Source organism: Denticeps clupeoides, chromosome 2, assembly GCF_900700375.1.
Source record: "Denticeps clupeoides chromosome 2, fDenClu1.1, whole genome shotgun sequence".
In the NCBI taxonomy this organism is placed as follows: domain Eukaryota; kingdom Metazoa; phylum Chordata; class Actinopteri; order Clupeiformes; family Denticipitidae; genus Denticeps; species Denticeps clupeoides.
The window spans coordinates 26,634,351-26,646,998 of record NC_041708.1 but is presented as its reverse complement, the minus strand read 5'-3'; the positions used below and the strand labels follow the sequence as shown (position 1 = coordinate 26,646,998).

At 43.7% G+C, this 12,648-nt stretch overlaps 1 protein-coding gene and 1 non-coding gene across 3 annotated transcripts; both read right to left on the bottom strand.

Moving 5' to 3' along the window:
- Nucleotides 1-97: 97 nt before the first annotated feature.
- On the bottom strand, nucleotides 98-12,410 carry vill (villin-like). Of its 2 annotated transcripts, none has more exons than XM_028967628.1 (20): nucleotides 12,004-12,410; nucleotides 8,126-8,208; nucleotides 7,966-8,040; nucleotides 7,567-7,760; nucleotides 7,008-7,116; nucleotides 6,465-6,575; nucleotides 6,157-6,362; nucleotides 5,878-5,956; nucleotides 5,699-5,797; nucleotides 5,264-5,417; nucleotides 5,007-5,107; nucleotides 4,795-4,932; nucleotides 3,857-4,015; nucleotides 3,591-3,770; nucleotides 3,263-3,408; nucleotides 2,789-2,933; nucleotides 2,322-2,510; nucleotides 1,368-1,436; nucleotides 675-926; nucleotides 98-560 (listed from the first exon to the last, which is right to left on the bottom strand). In XM_028967628.1, the coding sequence occupies exons 2-20, from the start codon at nucleotides 8,195-8,197 to the stop codon at nucleotides 447-449; spliced, it is 2,592 nt and encodes an 863-aa protein (XP_028823461.1). In that variant the 5' UTR covers nucleotides 8,198-8,208; nucleotides 12,004-12,410; the 3' UTR covers nucleotides 98-446. The 2 variants fall into 2 exon arrangements, with proteins under 2 accessions (XP_028823461.1, XP_028823460.1); XM_028967627.1 differs by lacking the exon at nucleotides 12,004-12,410 and adding an exon at nucleotides 10,522-11,550.
- On the bottom strand, nucleotides 2,068-2,139 carry trnag-ucc (transfer RNA glycine (anticodon UCC)). The gene has a single exon. It is a non-coding gene; the product is annotated as a tRNA-Gly (tRNA).
- Nucleotides 12,411-12,648: the final 238 nt, after the last annotated feature.

Here is a 12,648-nt window from a genome sequence, read left to right as displayed (position 1 = left end):
TTTAATATCAGAGCTTAATAAACGTTTCCATTCGGTGTTTAGTCCTAATTAAGACCTTTTGACAGAACATTGACATGTACACACACACTACACAATATGATGAGAGCAGTTTTACTTTGCTCGTCGTTCATGACCTAAAGTCTTTATTGCAATGAATACAGTGGCACTTAGGAACGCAGTGAAAATAGGAAGTAGGTGAAACCACTACGTTGCTGTAGGTCTGTGTTTGCCTCCACATTATTTACATCATTGAATAACCTTTAACTATACAGTGGCATGTGAACAGTTGGCATTTTAAGTAAACAATGGCACTGAAATTGAAATATGGCTACTTGCTCTAGCTTACAGATGTCATATTCTGCCAAAATGCTGGTTCAAGGAGAGAGTGGCTATGTTCAGAGTAAATCGATGTGAGGCGTAAGTCCTCCATAATGTGTCTGTGTTCATCAAAAGAGCCCCGCCTTCTTTTTGAGATCGCTCTGCCTCCATTTGGGCAGGCGCTGGAAGTCTGCCCTAGAGGATCCCAGGACGCTCTCAAAATCTGCATCTGACAAGTAGGCCTGAAAACAGAAAAAAGAAAACTCAAGTTCTGAATTTGCGTGAACTGACAAGCATACTAAATGCATTCCGCTTGGGGAGACCCCTCACAAAGTGAGCTTCAGCCCTGAGCCCACCTCTCTCCTGTTGGGGTCCACCCCTGCAGGCAGCTCATTGGGGTTCTTGTTCAGCAGCTGCTCGGGGCTGTACGTTCCTGAGTTCCCAGCGCTGCTCTGGGACGCTGAGACGGTCGTGCTGGGAATGAAGGAGGGAGGGGTCGGCTGACTGCTTTTGTTGCCAGGAGGGGAGCTGATATTGCCAGGCCCGCCAGTGCTGTATCTCCCCCTGCCACCTTCTGCCTTCTGATTCAGATCGGCATTGTTCATGTTCTGCAGTAAAACAGCCCACAGATTAGAGCTTTTACACAAACATGTATTGTACTGGTAGAATAAATATCGTAAATCAGCAGTTGCAGTGAAGTTTCCCGGACAAATCATCACGCCTTGTGCTGCCTTTGATTCTCAGTTTGGAACGCCTTCTGCACAGTTGCTGAATCATCATGATCAGCCTTGTTTTTTTTTGTTTTTTTTTATTGGATTTCTGTGCCCGGATATCTGTATTTGCTAATAAACAGCAGCCACTTAAAAGCAGCAACACCCGTTATTTGGGAAACCTACATGTTTTTTTTTTTTTTTTACATTTTTTAACTCACTGTATAGACTCATCCTAGACCCAACCTTCGAAAAGATTACGATCGTCCGCATGACACGTGAAGAAACCATACTACCTGTTCACATGAATGTCATGTCAGTTTGGCGCTTGATATTTACCACAGTTATCTGAGAAACTGAGCCCACATCACGTAGTTTTTGCTTCATTTCCTCGTAGGAAAGGCCGCCCTGTGGGGAGAAAATAAATACATAAATGCCTGCAAATGGTCTAAATTATGCTATGTTGTTTTGTGTCTGTTGTGAATTAAAGATAATAACAATTAGATGGTAATGTACACTGACTGTGTACCTTTAAAAATTTCGTTTGTACAAATAAACAAATAATTGTAATTTTTAAAAATATATTTTTTATGACAGCAAGTTCTGCCTTTATCATTCTGACCGAAAGTGTGGCAATACTTAGCAATATGCAATACATAATTACATGAATCTGTAGAAGATGAGCTTCTGAATTAGTTTGACAACTTTGAGCTTCAAGTTAGTTTGACAACTTTGTTAATTACACAAGAAATTGGGTAGTAAAGTAAAGTAAAGTGAGTAAAGTGAAGTGATTGTCACATGTGATACACAGCAGCACAGCACACAGTGCACACAGTGAAATTTGTCCTCTGCATTTAACCCATCACCCTGAGTGAGCAGTGGGCAGCCATGACCGGCGCCCGGGGAGCAGTGTGTGGGGACGGTGCTTTGCTCAGTGGCACCTCAGTGGCACCTTGGCGGATCGGGATTCAAACCGGCAACCTTCTGATTACGGGGCCGCTTCCTTAACCGCTAGGCCACCACTGCCCCAAAGATGTACTGCGTTGGCCGGGAAACGAACCCGGGTCAACTGCTTGGAAGGCAGCTATGCTCACCACTATACCACCAACGCACAAGTAGGGATATATCACTATGGTCTACAGTGGTGTTTTTCACTAGAAAGACCAAAAGTCCCGCTGAAAAGACTGACTTTTCAGACCACTACAAAAGGGGGAGGAACTTTTTCACTTTGACGGTGTGGTAATTCTCTGCCACCCTCTGGTGGAGACTTTCTGTCAGCCCTCACACACTCACACTCCATTTGTGTGGGTCCCAGGCACTGAACCAGCCAGTGAAGGTGGGGGGCTCGTAGCCCTGCTTCACTGTGATGATTGGGGTGTTGGGGTCCCGTCCTGCCGGGTGGGTTCTCAGGTACTCCACCGCACTTTTAGATGCTTCCTGAGTCTCATATTGGTTGGCTGAGTTGCCAATCCACAAGAACACCTGAAAGAAAAGCAATTCAAAAAGTGAACTTTATTGTCATCTCACATATTCAAGTACACAGAAACACGAAATTGTGAAGCTCCAGGGATTTACGGTGAGCAAAAGAACATGGAAATGGAAATTTAAAATAACAGACAACACCATGACAAAGGACATTGTGCATCGACCCATAATACAGTGCAGGTCAAGACCAACCAGATGGACAAGGAGCAGCAAGTAACAATTAAGACGTCCATACATGACGTGAGAAAAAAAAAAAGCATGCATGAGACTTTCACCTCCTCCCATGTGTCCAGCAGCATAACATCATCCTCATCCAGGTCCTCCTGGGCAAAGTCCTGCACCTCGGTCATCAGGAATCTCCCTGTCTGATTGGAGCACTCAAACAGACGTGGAGTGTAGAGCGGCGTCTCCTTCTCGAACCTAACCATGTGATTGACAGCATAGCAATGCATCACCAGTCCAACTGTTACTAAAGCAAATGGGATTATTCTTCATTGTTGGTTATGCCAAATTAAGCAACTTCCTTCAGGATTGATAAAGTTTTCTGATTCTGATTCCATAATTGAGTTAAAAAGTGCAAATATTGCACCCTCTCATTAGACTGAAATGAGAAAATATTAATTGGTTAACCAAATATCCTTCATTTAAACTTCTGGCAGTCAAACAATACGATTCAGTCTATTAATTACATTTCATGACTGTTATATATCATTAGATTTTATCGTGTGTGAATGTTCTTATGACTGTACCTTTTGTCACTTGCATATGGAGCCTTCCCCCCTAAGGCTACCCAGAACTGGGCAGGTTCCTGGCCTTCCATCACAATTTGTTTGTCCTGCCTAGATACGACATCTGAGATGGCTTTTCCCATTTCCCGCTCATCCCCACTGCATCCCTGTTTGAGAGAGAATAGCAGACATAATATAAACATGTTAAAAATAAAGTAACAGTAATTACAGACTAATTACAATATGTAATATAATACAATATTACACAATAATGACACAATTACATAGAACATATAGTTAGATTAAAATCACTATGTGCCATAGTGACAGAGTGACAACAATGACTTGCCTTGCCGTACCACAGATAGCACACATTGTCAGCCTTGAGGATAAACACATCGTTGCTATTGAGGGAGGAGGATCTTGGGGGAACTTCTGTTGCCTGTGTGTTGAATTCATCTGTCCCTCTAACCTGGAAGAGTCTCACGCCGGTGGAAGTGTTGACCACACCGGGTCTACCTGTGCCTCCCTGTGGAATCGATTCTCAGATTATAGTGTTTTATGGATTCTGCATCAGAATATGACACATGGTGTCAGCAAGGAAAGAATCTCAACCTCATATATGATGAGTTTGCCCTTGAAGATGGCCAGGAAGTGGCGGGGTTCCTTGCCCATGGTCACTCTGACCTGTACAGGCGCTCCGTTGTAGCGGTTGTCCACGTTAACCGCTTGATATGCGCATGCTGTGATCTCGTCCTGAGTGGCATGGCGACCCTGCATGTCCCAGCATTAAATTTAGTACTTAGTACAGCAAAGCAATTCCACATTTATCATTTTTGGCAGGAGACTCAGGACAACACACACACACACACGCACAGTATGTATTAGAATCAGCTTTACCCTGGTGCTGTAAGACTACGTAACATACAGTAATAGGACAGGCTTTTATTTCTCTTTCTCTGGGATTCTGGCTCCTCATGACGCGTGATGCTGTAGCACATAACATGGCACTGACACTTAATGTTATGCCACTCCTGCACTTTATATTATGAAACTCTTACTTACTTATTTAGATATTTATTAAATGTAATACTGTCATATGTACCTACATTCTGATATCATCCCACTACTGCCTTTTTTTATAGGATGTTGAAAGTTTATTTTGGTATTGTTGCACTATTTTGTCTTCTATGTCCTGTTTGAAGTCTTATATGTCTTGTCTGTAGAGATGGTACTGAAATAAGAATTTCATTGAGCTTGATACATTGTACATTTGATTATAAACTAAAAATAAATGAACTAACTAAACTATATAATCAAATTGTTTCTTAAATACTCATACCCAGTCCCTATAGTAAAATGATGCTAAGATATCCACAACCTCAAATTTGCCTAAAACTGATTGCCATCATGTGAACATTTGACATGCAAAGGGTAATGCAGTTTGTGTACCATGTTTGCAAAACTGTGTTTAAATATACAGTAATTATACAGTGTGCATTGTACTGTACATGTGAATGGGTCAGTTGTACACTGTCTTCCAATATTCTTACCAGCCACATGTAGAGGATGTACTGCGGCTGGCTCGATCTCATGTAGGAATAGAGCACCAGGTAACAGTCTCCTCCATAGAACTGCCCATAAGTGCTTGGGGACACCTCTTGCAGCTCCAGGTTCTCAATTCGCCAGATCTGAGATGGAATACATGTAATCAAACACGTTTTGTTGTCTCTTCTGACACGAATGGCATTTGGAGCAACCTTGCCTTCACTTCTCCAGAGGCGTCGTCCACCATGCGCTGCTGTGCAGCCAGCTCAGGCCGAGCGTGAAGCTCCATCACATCAAATTTCGCCTGGTCCACTTTGGCTGCGTGAAAGGATAGAGGTGCGAAGACCGCATTGCTTCCATTAATCTTCATGTCCTCTCAGGAAATACATTACCTCTTCAGGGTGGATGATAGATAGTTATAATATTGCTTCATATCGTGGACTATAAGTCATCTATTCTGTCTGTAGCATTTACCAATCTTGCCAACAGAGTAGGTCTTGCCCAGACCCTGGGTCTGCCCCTTCTCCATCCATGATTTGAAGAGCTGCTTGAATGTGGCCGACTCCGCTCCCTCACACATTACCTCCACGTTTGTGGTGGTGGGGTAGTTCTTCGCCTTGATAAAGCCCTGTGTGTACCACAGAAGTGCTTGTGTTAAGGTGGTATTATCCTAGTGAGTAACACACTTGCCTATGAACCAGAAGTCACAGGTTCAAACCCCACTCACTACCATTGTGTCTTAACCCTGAGTGTCCCCAGGGGGACTGACGAATCCCGTAAACGTAAATGTGTTCCAGCATGTAATGTCACACCATTTATCACTCATGTTGTTGTGCATTGTAGTAACGTTTCCGCTTAACAATTACTTTCAAATGAGTATGCGTGATTGTTTGCTCCTAGAGATCTTACTACTGCGTTGCTCAGCGCCGCATGCCTCTCCTCCTTGGTTGCATGTTTGCCCTTCCACACAAATATTGCAGCTCCACCCTGGTCTACGATGAAGCAGTCCTGGGGCAGGGAAATGGACAAGCCGAGTAAATGAGGTGAAGTGGTTTCGATCCAGACAAGCTCGCAGGGTTCCGGCTCACCGAAGACTGCAGCAGGTCTTTGGTCAGTGGCTGAGTCGCCACCTCCTGCACCACCAGCTTTCCGCTTGCATCCGAGACGCTGCAGACAGAGAGGCGCCGTCAGGTGCAAGAACGGCCTCCATCAGTTCCACTTAGTTTCACAAATGAACTTGAACTTGAGACAATTAACTGAAGCGGGAGATGTTGATTACAGCTGCACCAGCACGAAAGAGCAGCACTTTTTTTTACCTGCACAACTTTTTAAATGCAAGATCATTTGTTTCTTGACATTTATCCAACCTGTAAAGCCTGACATGGGCAGTCTGATAGAAGTCTGGCTGGTCGTCGGGTATGGCATCCCTTAGTTGACCAGCTCTCTGGCCCAGTACAGCCCTCATCATCTTCATCAGCTCTGGACCATCTTCTTCACTGCCACCTTCCACCAGTCCAATCTGAGCCCGGCCTCCACGCTCTCGGTCTCTGATGTCCTGAGCCAGCAGTACACCCTGGAGCAACGGGTCAAGGGCAAAATGTTAACATCTGCCCAGACACTTTCCTGTCAGCTGTCAGATGTGATGTAGCGTGGTGAAAACCTGCTCCTTCTCTACCTTGAGTTTCTCTTGCCGGTTGCTCTGCGGCCCGTTCCACTGCACGATCATTTTCCCCATGTCCAGCAGGAAAACGTCTCCACTGTTAAAGCTGTTCCAGGAGACTTCCACCTTGAACAGGCATTAAACAAGCACACTTGAGCTGAACATCTTACAAAAAAAAAACAAGCACCATAAAAGAACTTCATGGTTGCTGAATGCTAATTAAAGGCAAAATGACTATTTCACGGAATCAATTTTCCTTGGTTTTTGGTTTAGAATAAATCCTTTCAGACTAATACTCTGCATTGATGAAATCTTTCCACTGTTTCTTTCTGTCAGTAATGCACATAGTGTAATATTGGCAATGTGTTTTATTCATACAGTGTTTTTAGATTGTGCTTTATTGTAAATTTAAGAAAACAGGAAGTGCCAACTGCATTCAGAACCAACTTATGCTGCCCGACTAGTAGGTTTGGCGAGCCTACGGATTGTTTACACAAGAAAACCGGCTAAAACATCTACCAGCATGCTGGGTTTCGGCTTTGTTTTCTGCAGGAATACCTCCGTTGCAGTGACATTCTTTGTCCCCTTGACATGCAGCAGCCGTCGGATGTTGTATACGTTGGTCTCAACGTGCTGGAACCCTGATGCCACCCCGCCCTTCTTGTAGCTGAGGTCAGTGACAGACAGGAAGTTCAACGCACTGCCATTAGATGTTCAGCGCACTGCTATATAATGGTGCTTGACCCTAAAAAAAAATCTGTGCAATGCTTAATCAATGTTCACTTTACGATCAAGTCAATGTTTTTCACTTAATTTATAATTGCATGTGATAGCTAGCAACATAAAGACTCTTTATTCCTTTATTTTTATATATTGTCTAACATACCTGTACAACAAAGAAATTATTCAGAAAACTAATATCCAGAGTATTAATACCATGTAGGATTAAGCCTTGTCCTAGACTAAAAGTATTTTTGAGTGGGGATCTACATTTAAGAGCTTCATTGAAGATTTCTTTAACAAGAAACCGACCCATTTTGAATGTGCTAATACTCGTATGACAACTGAGATATAAAGATACGATATCACACCACTAGTGATCAAAATGGAGGCTCACATGAGGCCATTCTTGAAATAACTCCTGAACTTGGCAGATTCACAGCTCTGCACCTCCCTGTGCTGGACAGGACTGCCCCCAAGGAACGAGTCCATCTGGGTGACATAGATGGCCGCTGATCCCTGCTCATCCTGGGAAGACGTGTTGCCTATCCAGTAGTGGATGTCCGTGGAGCGGGCGGGGTCCTGGTTTTGCTAAAAAGACACAGAGACAGCTCCAGATGTCTAAATTTACATACCTCAGTTCTGTTTGGTTACATTTTTTTGTGATAAGAAAAATTAGCCTGAACAAAGAACCTGTTCAGAGCTTTTTGGACATGCAATATTTGCACACCTAATTACAGCCTGTGTGATGCAAAGCCATGATCGTAATCTCAGCGAAAGCCCTGTGTCTACTCACATTAAGCACTATGTAGCAATCTCCTTCAAAGAAATTCCCATAGGCTTGCTCTGGGACAGGAACCATCTTCATGCTCTACAAATTAAACACATTTCAAAGACTTTATGACTTTTTTCCCCCAATGACCCCCCAGCCAGCTCTGAAGCCCTGACGCTCTTACATTGATGGTCCAAATCTGCAGGCCAGGTTTTCTCTGGATGCTCTTGAACACATCTGGAGTTTCGTCACTCATCCTTTTAGGCTCTGAGGGGGGACAAATAATCTTCTTTCAGATACTGAGGGTGATTGCTGTTTGTTTCCAAAATGTGTATGAACGGATAAACAGTGAAGCATCTCCCTGGGCCAAGCCGTGCAAAAACAGAAGATCAGCATGTTTCCATTCATTAACAGTAGACATGAATGCAAGACATGTCTTACTCAAGGACATGTCTTACTCAAGGCGGCCTGAAATCTGAAGTCACCTCTTGCAAAATCTGAATCCATTTAAAGCCCTGAACGAGGCTGACCAATGAGTTGTGACTACTGGGCGGTTGCTGCAGGATGACTCCTCAGACACAGAGTTACTAGTCACTGGAAATTTAACCGAGCTGATTCATAGCAGGAGCAGCAAACTTTCCATGCATCTGTCATTGGACGAGGTTTAAATTAAAGAAAGGTTTCATGGGCCTGTTTCAACGTTCACTGAGATTGTCCGTGTCTCGACTACAGACTGAGGGAGGAAGAGGATAAGGCAGCTCAATGGACTGCAAAGAACTATCCATATGCAGGTCTTGTGTACAATAAATCTAATTCAATTGCTTATTAAATGCACCAACATATGGTATTATTAAGGATTTGTAAATAACTGTCAAGTAGGAGACTATTTTCAAACTGGCACTAAGAATTGTACTATTCACCAGGGTCAAACGTGCACTCAGGATCTCCATAAATAAAAAAAGAACAGAAACTAGATAGTTCTATCACCCTGAATACAACCGTGCTTGTAAAAGCAAAGCTTGAAGTGGGAGGATCTGTATCCGACGATACAGATACTAGGTCCTCATTCTGGATTATTTAAACCCACGCCCATGCACAAACACCATTAAAGATCATGCTTCTTTTTTGTTTTACCTGTTTATTTATGTAAATCCTAGGACACCTTTGACCTTAGTGCGTAACTCTGCACTCAGCACTAGTTTGAAAACAGTGCCCGTAGAGTTTACATTATAATGAAATATGAAGACGTTCAATTGCCACATTACATGTTCAATGCAAACGTGACCGCTGACCTTTTTTTAAACTCAATCTCAGCCTTTGGTAGGAACTGTGAAGTATAGTTAAGGTGGAGGTGTTGCAGGCGCCGATGGGGATGTTTGCACAGTGATGCCGTAGCAGGATACGAGATTGTGCCACCCTGGGGACGCCACCCTTTTTTAATCCCTTTGAGCCATTGGAATGCACTTTAAGTCAAACTGATAAAAGCGTGTGACTAATAAAAAACAAACAGAAATCCTCCTGTAAGAACAAAGAGATTCGTGCTGAAGAAATATTTCTCTAGCGCAACCGTGCTGCTCCCAATACAAACGGCCAGTGGCTTGTGCTCAGGTGGGGGAGGACAAAACACAGCGCTGCTTATTAATACTACACCTGCTCCGATTTTCATATCAGCTTTCATAGCACACTGGCTAAACATCGTCCAAGAACCTGACAAACTAGCAACTCTGCCAGTTGAGGATTTTATAACATCAGTAAAAAATGATGAAGAGATATTACAACGGGTCCCAGTAAGTGGGGTTGTCTTGATGCCACTTCAGCATCCGTGAAGCAATCTGTATCTTTAAAGCATAAGCTGACATAGGAATCATTAGGAGACAGAGCTAATTTAATATTACATTACAACAGAAGCCGCATGAATAGCGCACACACACACACCTTACTTTAACAATTCTCCCATCCTTGTTAAAAGGGATTTCTACAGGTTGTCAAAACAGTGCAGGAAAAATCATGGCAAACACAGTTCCACACACACACACACACACACACACAGAAACCATGAATAATGGAGCAGCCTGCATCCCTTTCATGCCCAGTGTTTACACCCTGTCAAGAAATACTGGTTTACACTCAATTAAGCCCCATTATCGTTTCTGTATGAAATACAATCGTTAGCAAAAGATCGTTTTTAAAGCAAACTGTACCTATACGTTATGGGCTCAAATTCATACAAGTCTATACAACAAGCTCACAACCTACAGGGATGACATGAGTGTGTTTATTGTAATTATGCGACTGTTTGCCAGTGAGGTTCGTACTAAGACCAAATATACTAGTTGTACCCACATTCTAAAACATCTTAATGTAAACATTCTCATTTTAATTTCTAGCAATTAATGAATTAACCATAATCAATGAATATATGCATTTATGCTCCATTGGACTATATCTAGTGTAAAATGTCTATGTCTATAACTAAGCATAAATAAGGCTTGAGTTTACTAAGCATAATAAGGATTGAGCAATCAGGTCAGCAGTTCTATGTTCAATTGACAATTTAATGTCTGTGTGCACGATCCTTACCTTAATCCAACCGAAGAGGCAGAGCAGTGAAAATGATTAAATAAAGTGTTGTTTTTTTGGTCTCCTTTTTCGTGGAATCGGCTGTGCTGACCGCTCCTTTCTCTGGATGAATGTGTCCCCACCCAGGTGAAATCACCTGCCTACTCTCTCTCGCTCTCTGTGACTGGATTTCCTCCTCCTCCTCCTCCAATCTGTAACTTTAAGCCTCCGTTTCTACAGGGCACACAAATTGGACTGCAAAAAGTGGACATATGATACACACACATCTTAGGGCTGGGAACGTTTGTTGTTTTTTTTTTTTTTTTTTGGTTTTACGTGACCTCTTCTAAAAGAACAAAGGCCGCCGTCCGTAAATCTACACAGTGATGCAGATCTGAAGATCCTGGTGAAGCGTCTGGTCTCAGAGCAGGGCCTGTGCTGTCCACCCTGAGCCCACAGCAGCTCACATAAGACCATGGGGAGCCAGAGTGGGCAGTAATTAATTTCCACATCCCCCAGCAGATGGTGCGGGGGGGTGGGCTGGAAAGGTCCCGCCCGCACAATCGCTATATGATGTGGCAAATAGCGCGTCGAGCCTTGGCAGACATGGATTAGCTCCACGCGAAACCATTCCAGATCAAAGTACTGAGGCTTAACTTTACTCATCCCCCAACAGGGCCACGTTGATGGAGATGCGGCAGGATCTTTTGAGGACGACCATGGACAAGCTGCTGCGTTATGTTTACAAAGGGGGCTACGGCTGCTGGGGTTCTACCAACTTCCAATATGCACTAGCTTGAAGTTCCTCCGGAGACGCCCCGAGTTCCCTCGTGACGTGCTGTATTGTGATGCCACTTGTCTTGTGTCCAGGTACCCAGTACCCAGCACATCTCACCATGTTTTTTTTTTTTTTTTTTACAAACGCATCCCCCTCACCCCCTACTTAATTAAGCAAATGAGCGTGTTCCCAGCTCTCTTTCTTTTTTTTCTGTTGTTTTTTGTCTTCGCTCTGGCCATCCTGTTGTGGGAGTAGCCGGCCTTTTCCAGGCCTCCCTTAATGAGACAGCGACCCCCACCTCCCTCCTCTCCCTTTGGCTCGCTGAAAAACAAACAGCCTCGACTCTCTGGCAACAATCAAAGCGCCCCGATGAGGGGCTCCCCCAGCCTACTGAGCGTGGACCCCCTTTTTCATCCTTATTAAGGGGCAACTTTCAGCTTCGGATTAATCCGAAGTGTGATTACGTGAACGCATTTGCACACGTGTACCGAGATTTAAAGATTACGGGAGCGAACCACGAGAAAATAGCAAGAGCTGCGTTGAAAAAGTTCTGGGAATCGGTGACCTTGTGCAACTTTGACGAAAGCTGCCTTGTCAGGGGGATTTTGGACCATAAATCTTCACAATATTTGGATTTCCTCTCTCTTGTTTCAAAGAAACCGCAGTCATTTCCCCATCTCACGAGAAGAGCGTGGAAAGGCTATTAGTAAGAAACGTAGTCTTACCGTGAGCGTCCTGTGTAAGTAATCCGTAGGCACCTTGGATGGCTGAATAGAAATCAGGACTGGTTTGCAGCAAGCAAATCCACACATGAACGCGTTTAACGCCCCTCCACTGTTTGCAGAGTTCTTGATGTCACGGCGGCTCGGCCAGAGAGAGCCGCTCTTTTGTGCAGCGCTCACTGTACCGATAGGGCACGAATTCTTCGCCGCACCAGCTGACTGCGTTGCGCCGGTTGCTTGGCAATGCAGAAAAAGCTGAAAGTTCACGGCAGCTCGCGGCGCTTGCACATTAACTTGCCATTCCTCGTGCTTTTTGCTTGCTAGAGCAAGACGCTGCACTCAAAGCGTGGATGGCATCTCTGAAGCCAACAGATGTGGGCTGTGGCACCATGTCCCCGTTTCACAGCTTCAAAAAAAGCTTATCATTTGATTATCATTAATTGCCACACACTTTTTGCAAGCCAATTCGGAGAATCATCTCTGCTACTAACTAGGGAATAGAAATCCTGTGGATTGTGAAATATGTTGAGTGTAATTAAAGCAATTTCTCAGAGAAAATTATTGCACACTTTTACTTTTGTAACGTTATCCCAAGAATGCAAAACGAGTGAAAAAACTAGTGATTTTTGATGACAAAATGATGACATT

Excerpts from the sequence above, each read along its gene's own strand:
- vill (XM_028967628.1), bottom strand. The coding sequence starts at position 8,197 with ATGAGTGACGAAACTCCAGATGTGTTCAAGAGCATCCAGAGAAAACCT. Across the intron at positions 3,409-3,590 it reads GCTATCTGTGGTACGGCAAG|GGATGCAGTGGGGATGAGCG; the intron begins GCAAGTCATTGT and ends TCTCTCAAACAG. Across the intron at positions 561-674 it reads TGGACCCCAACAGGAGAGAG|GCCTACTTGTCAGATGCAGA; the intron begins GTGGGCTCAGGG and ends TTCTGTTTTCAG.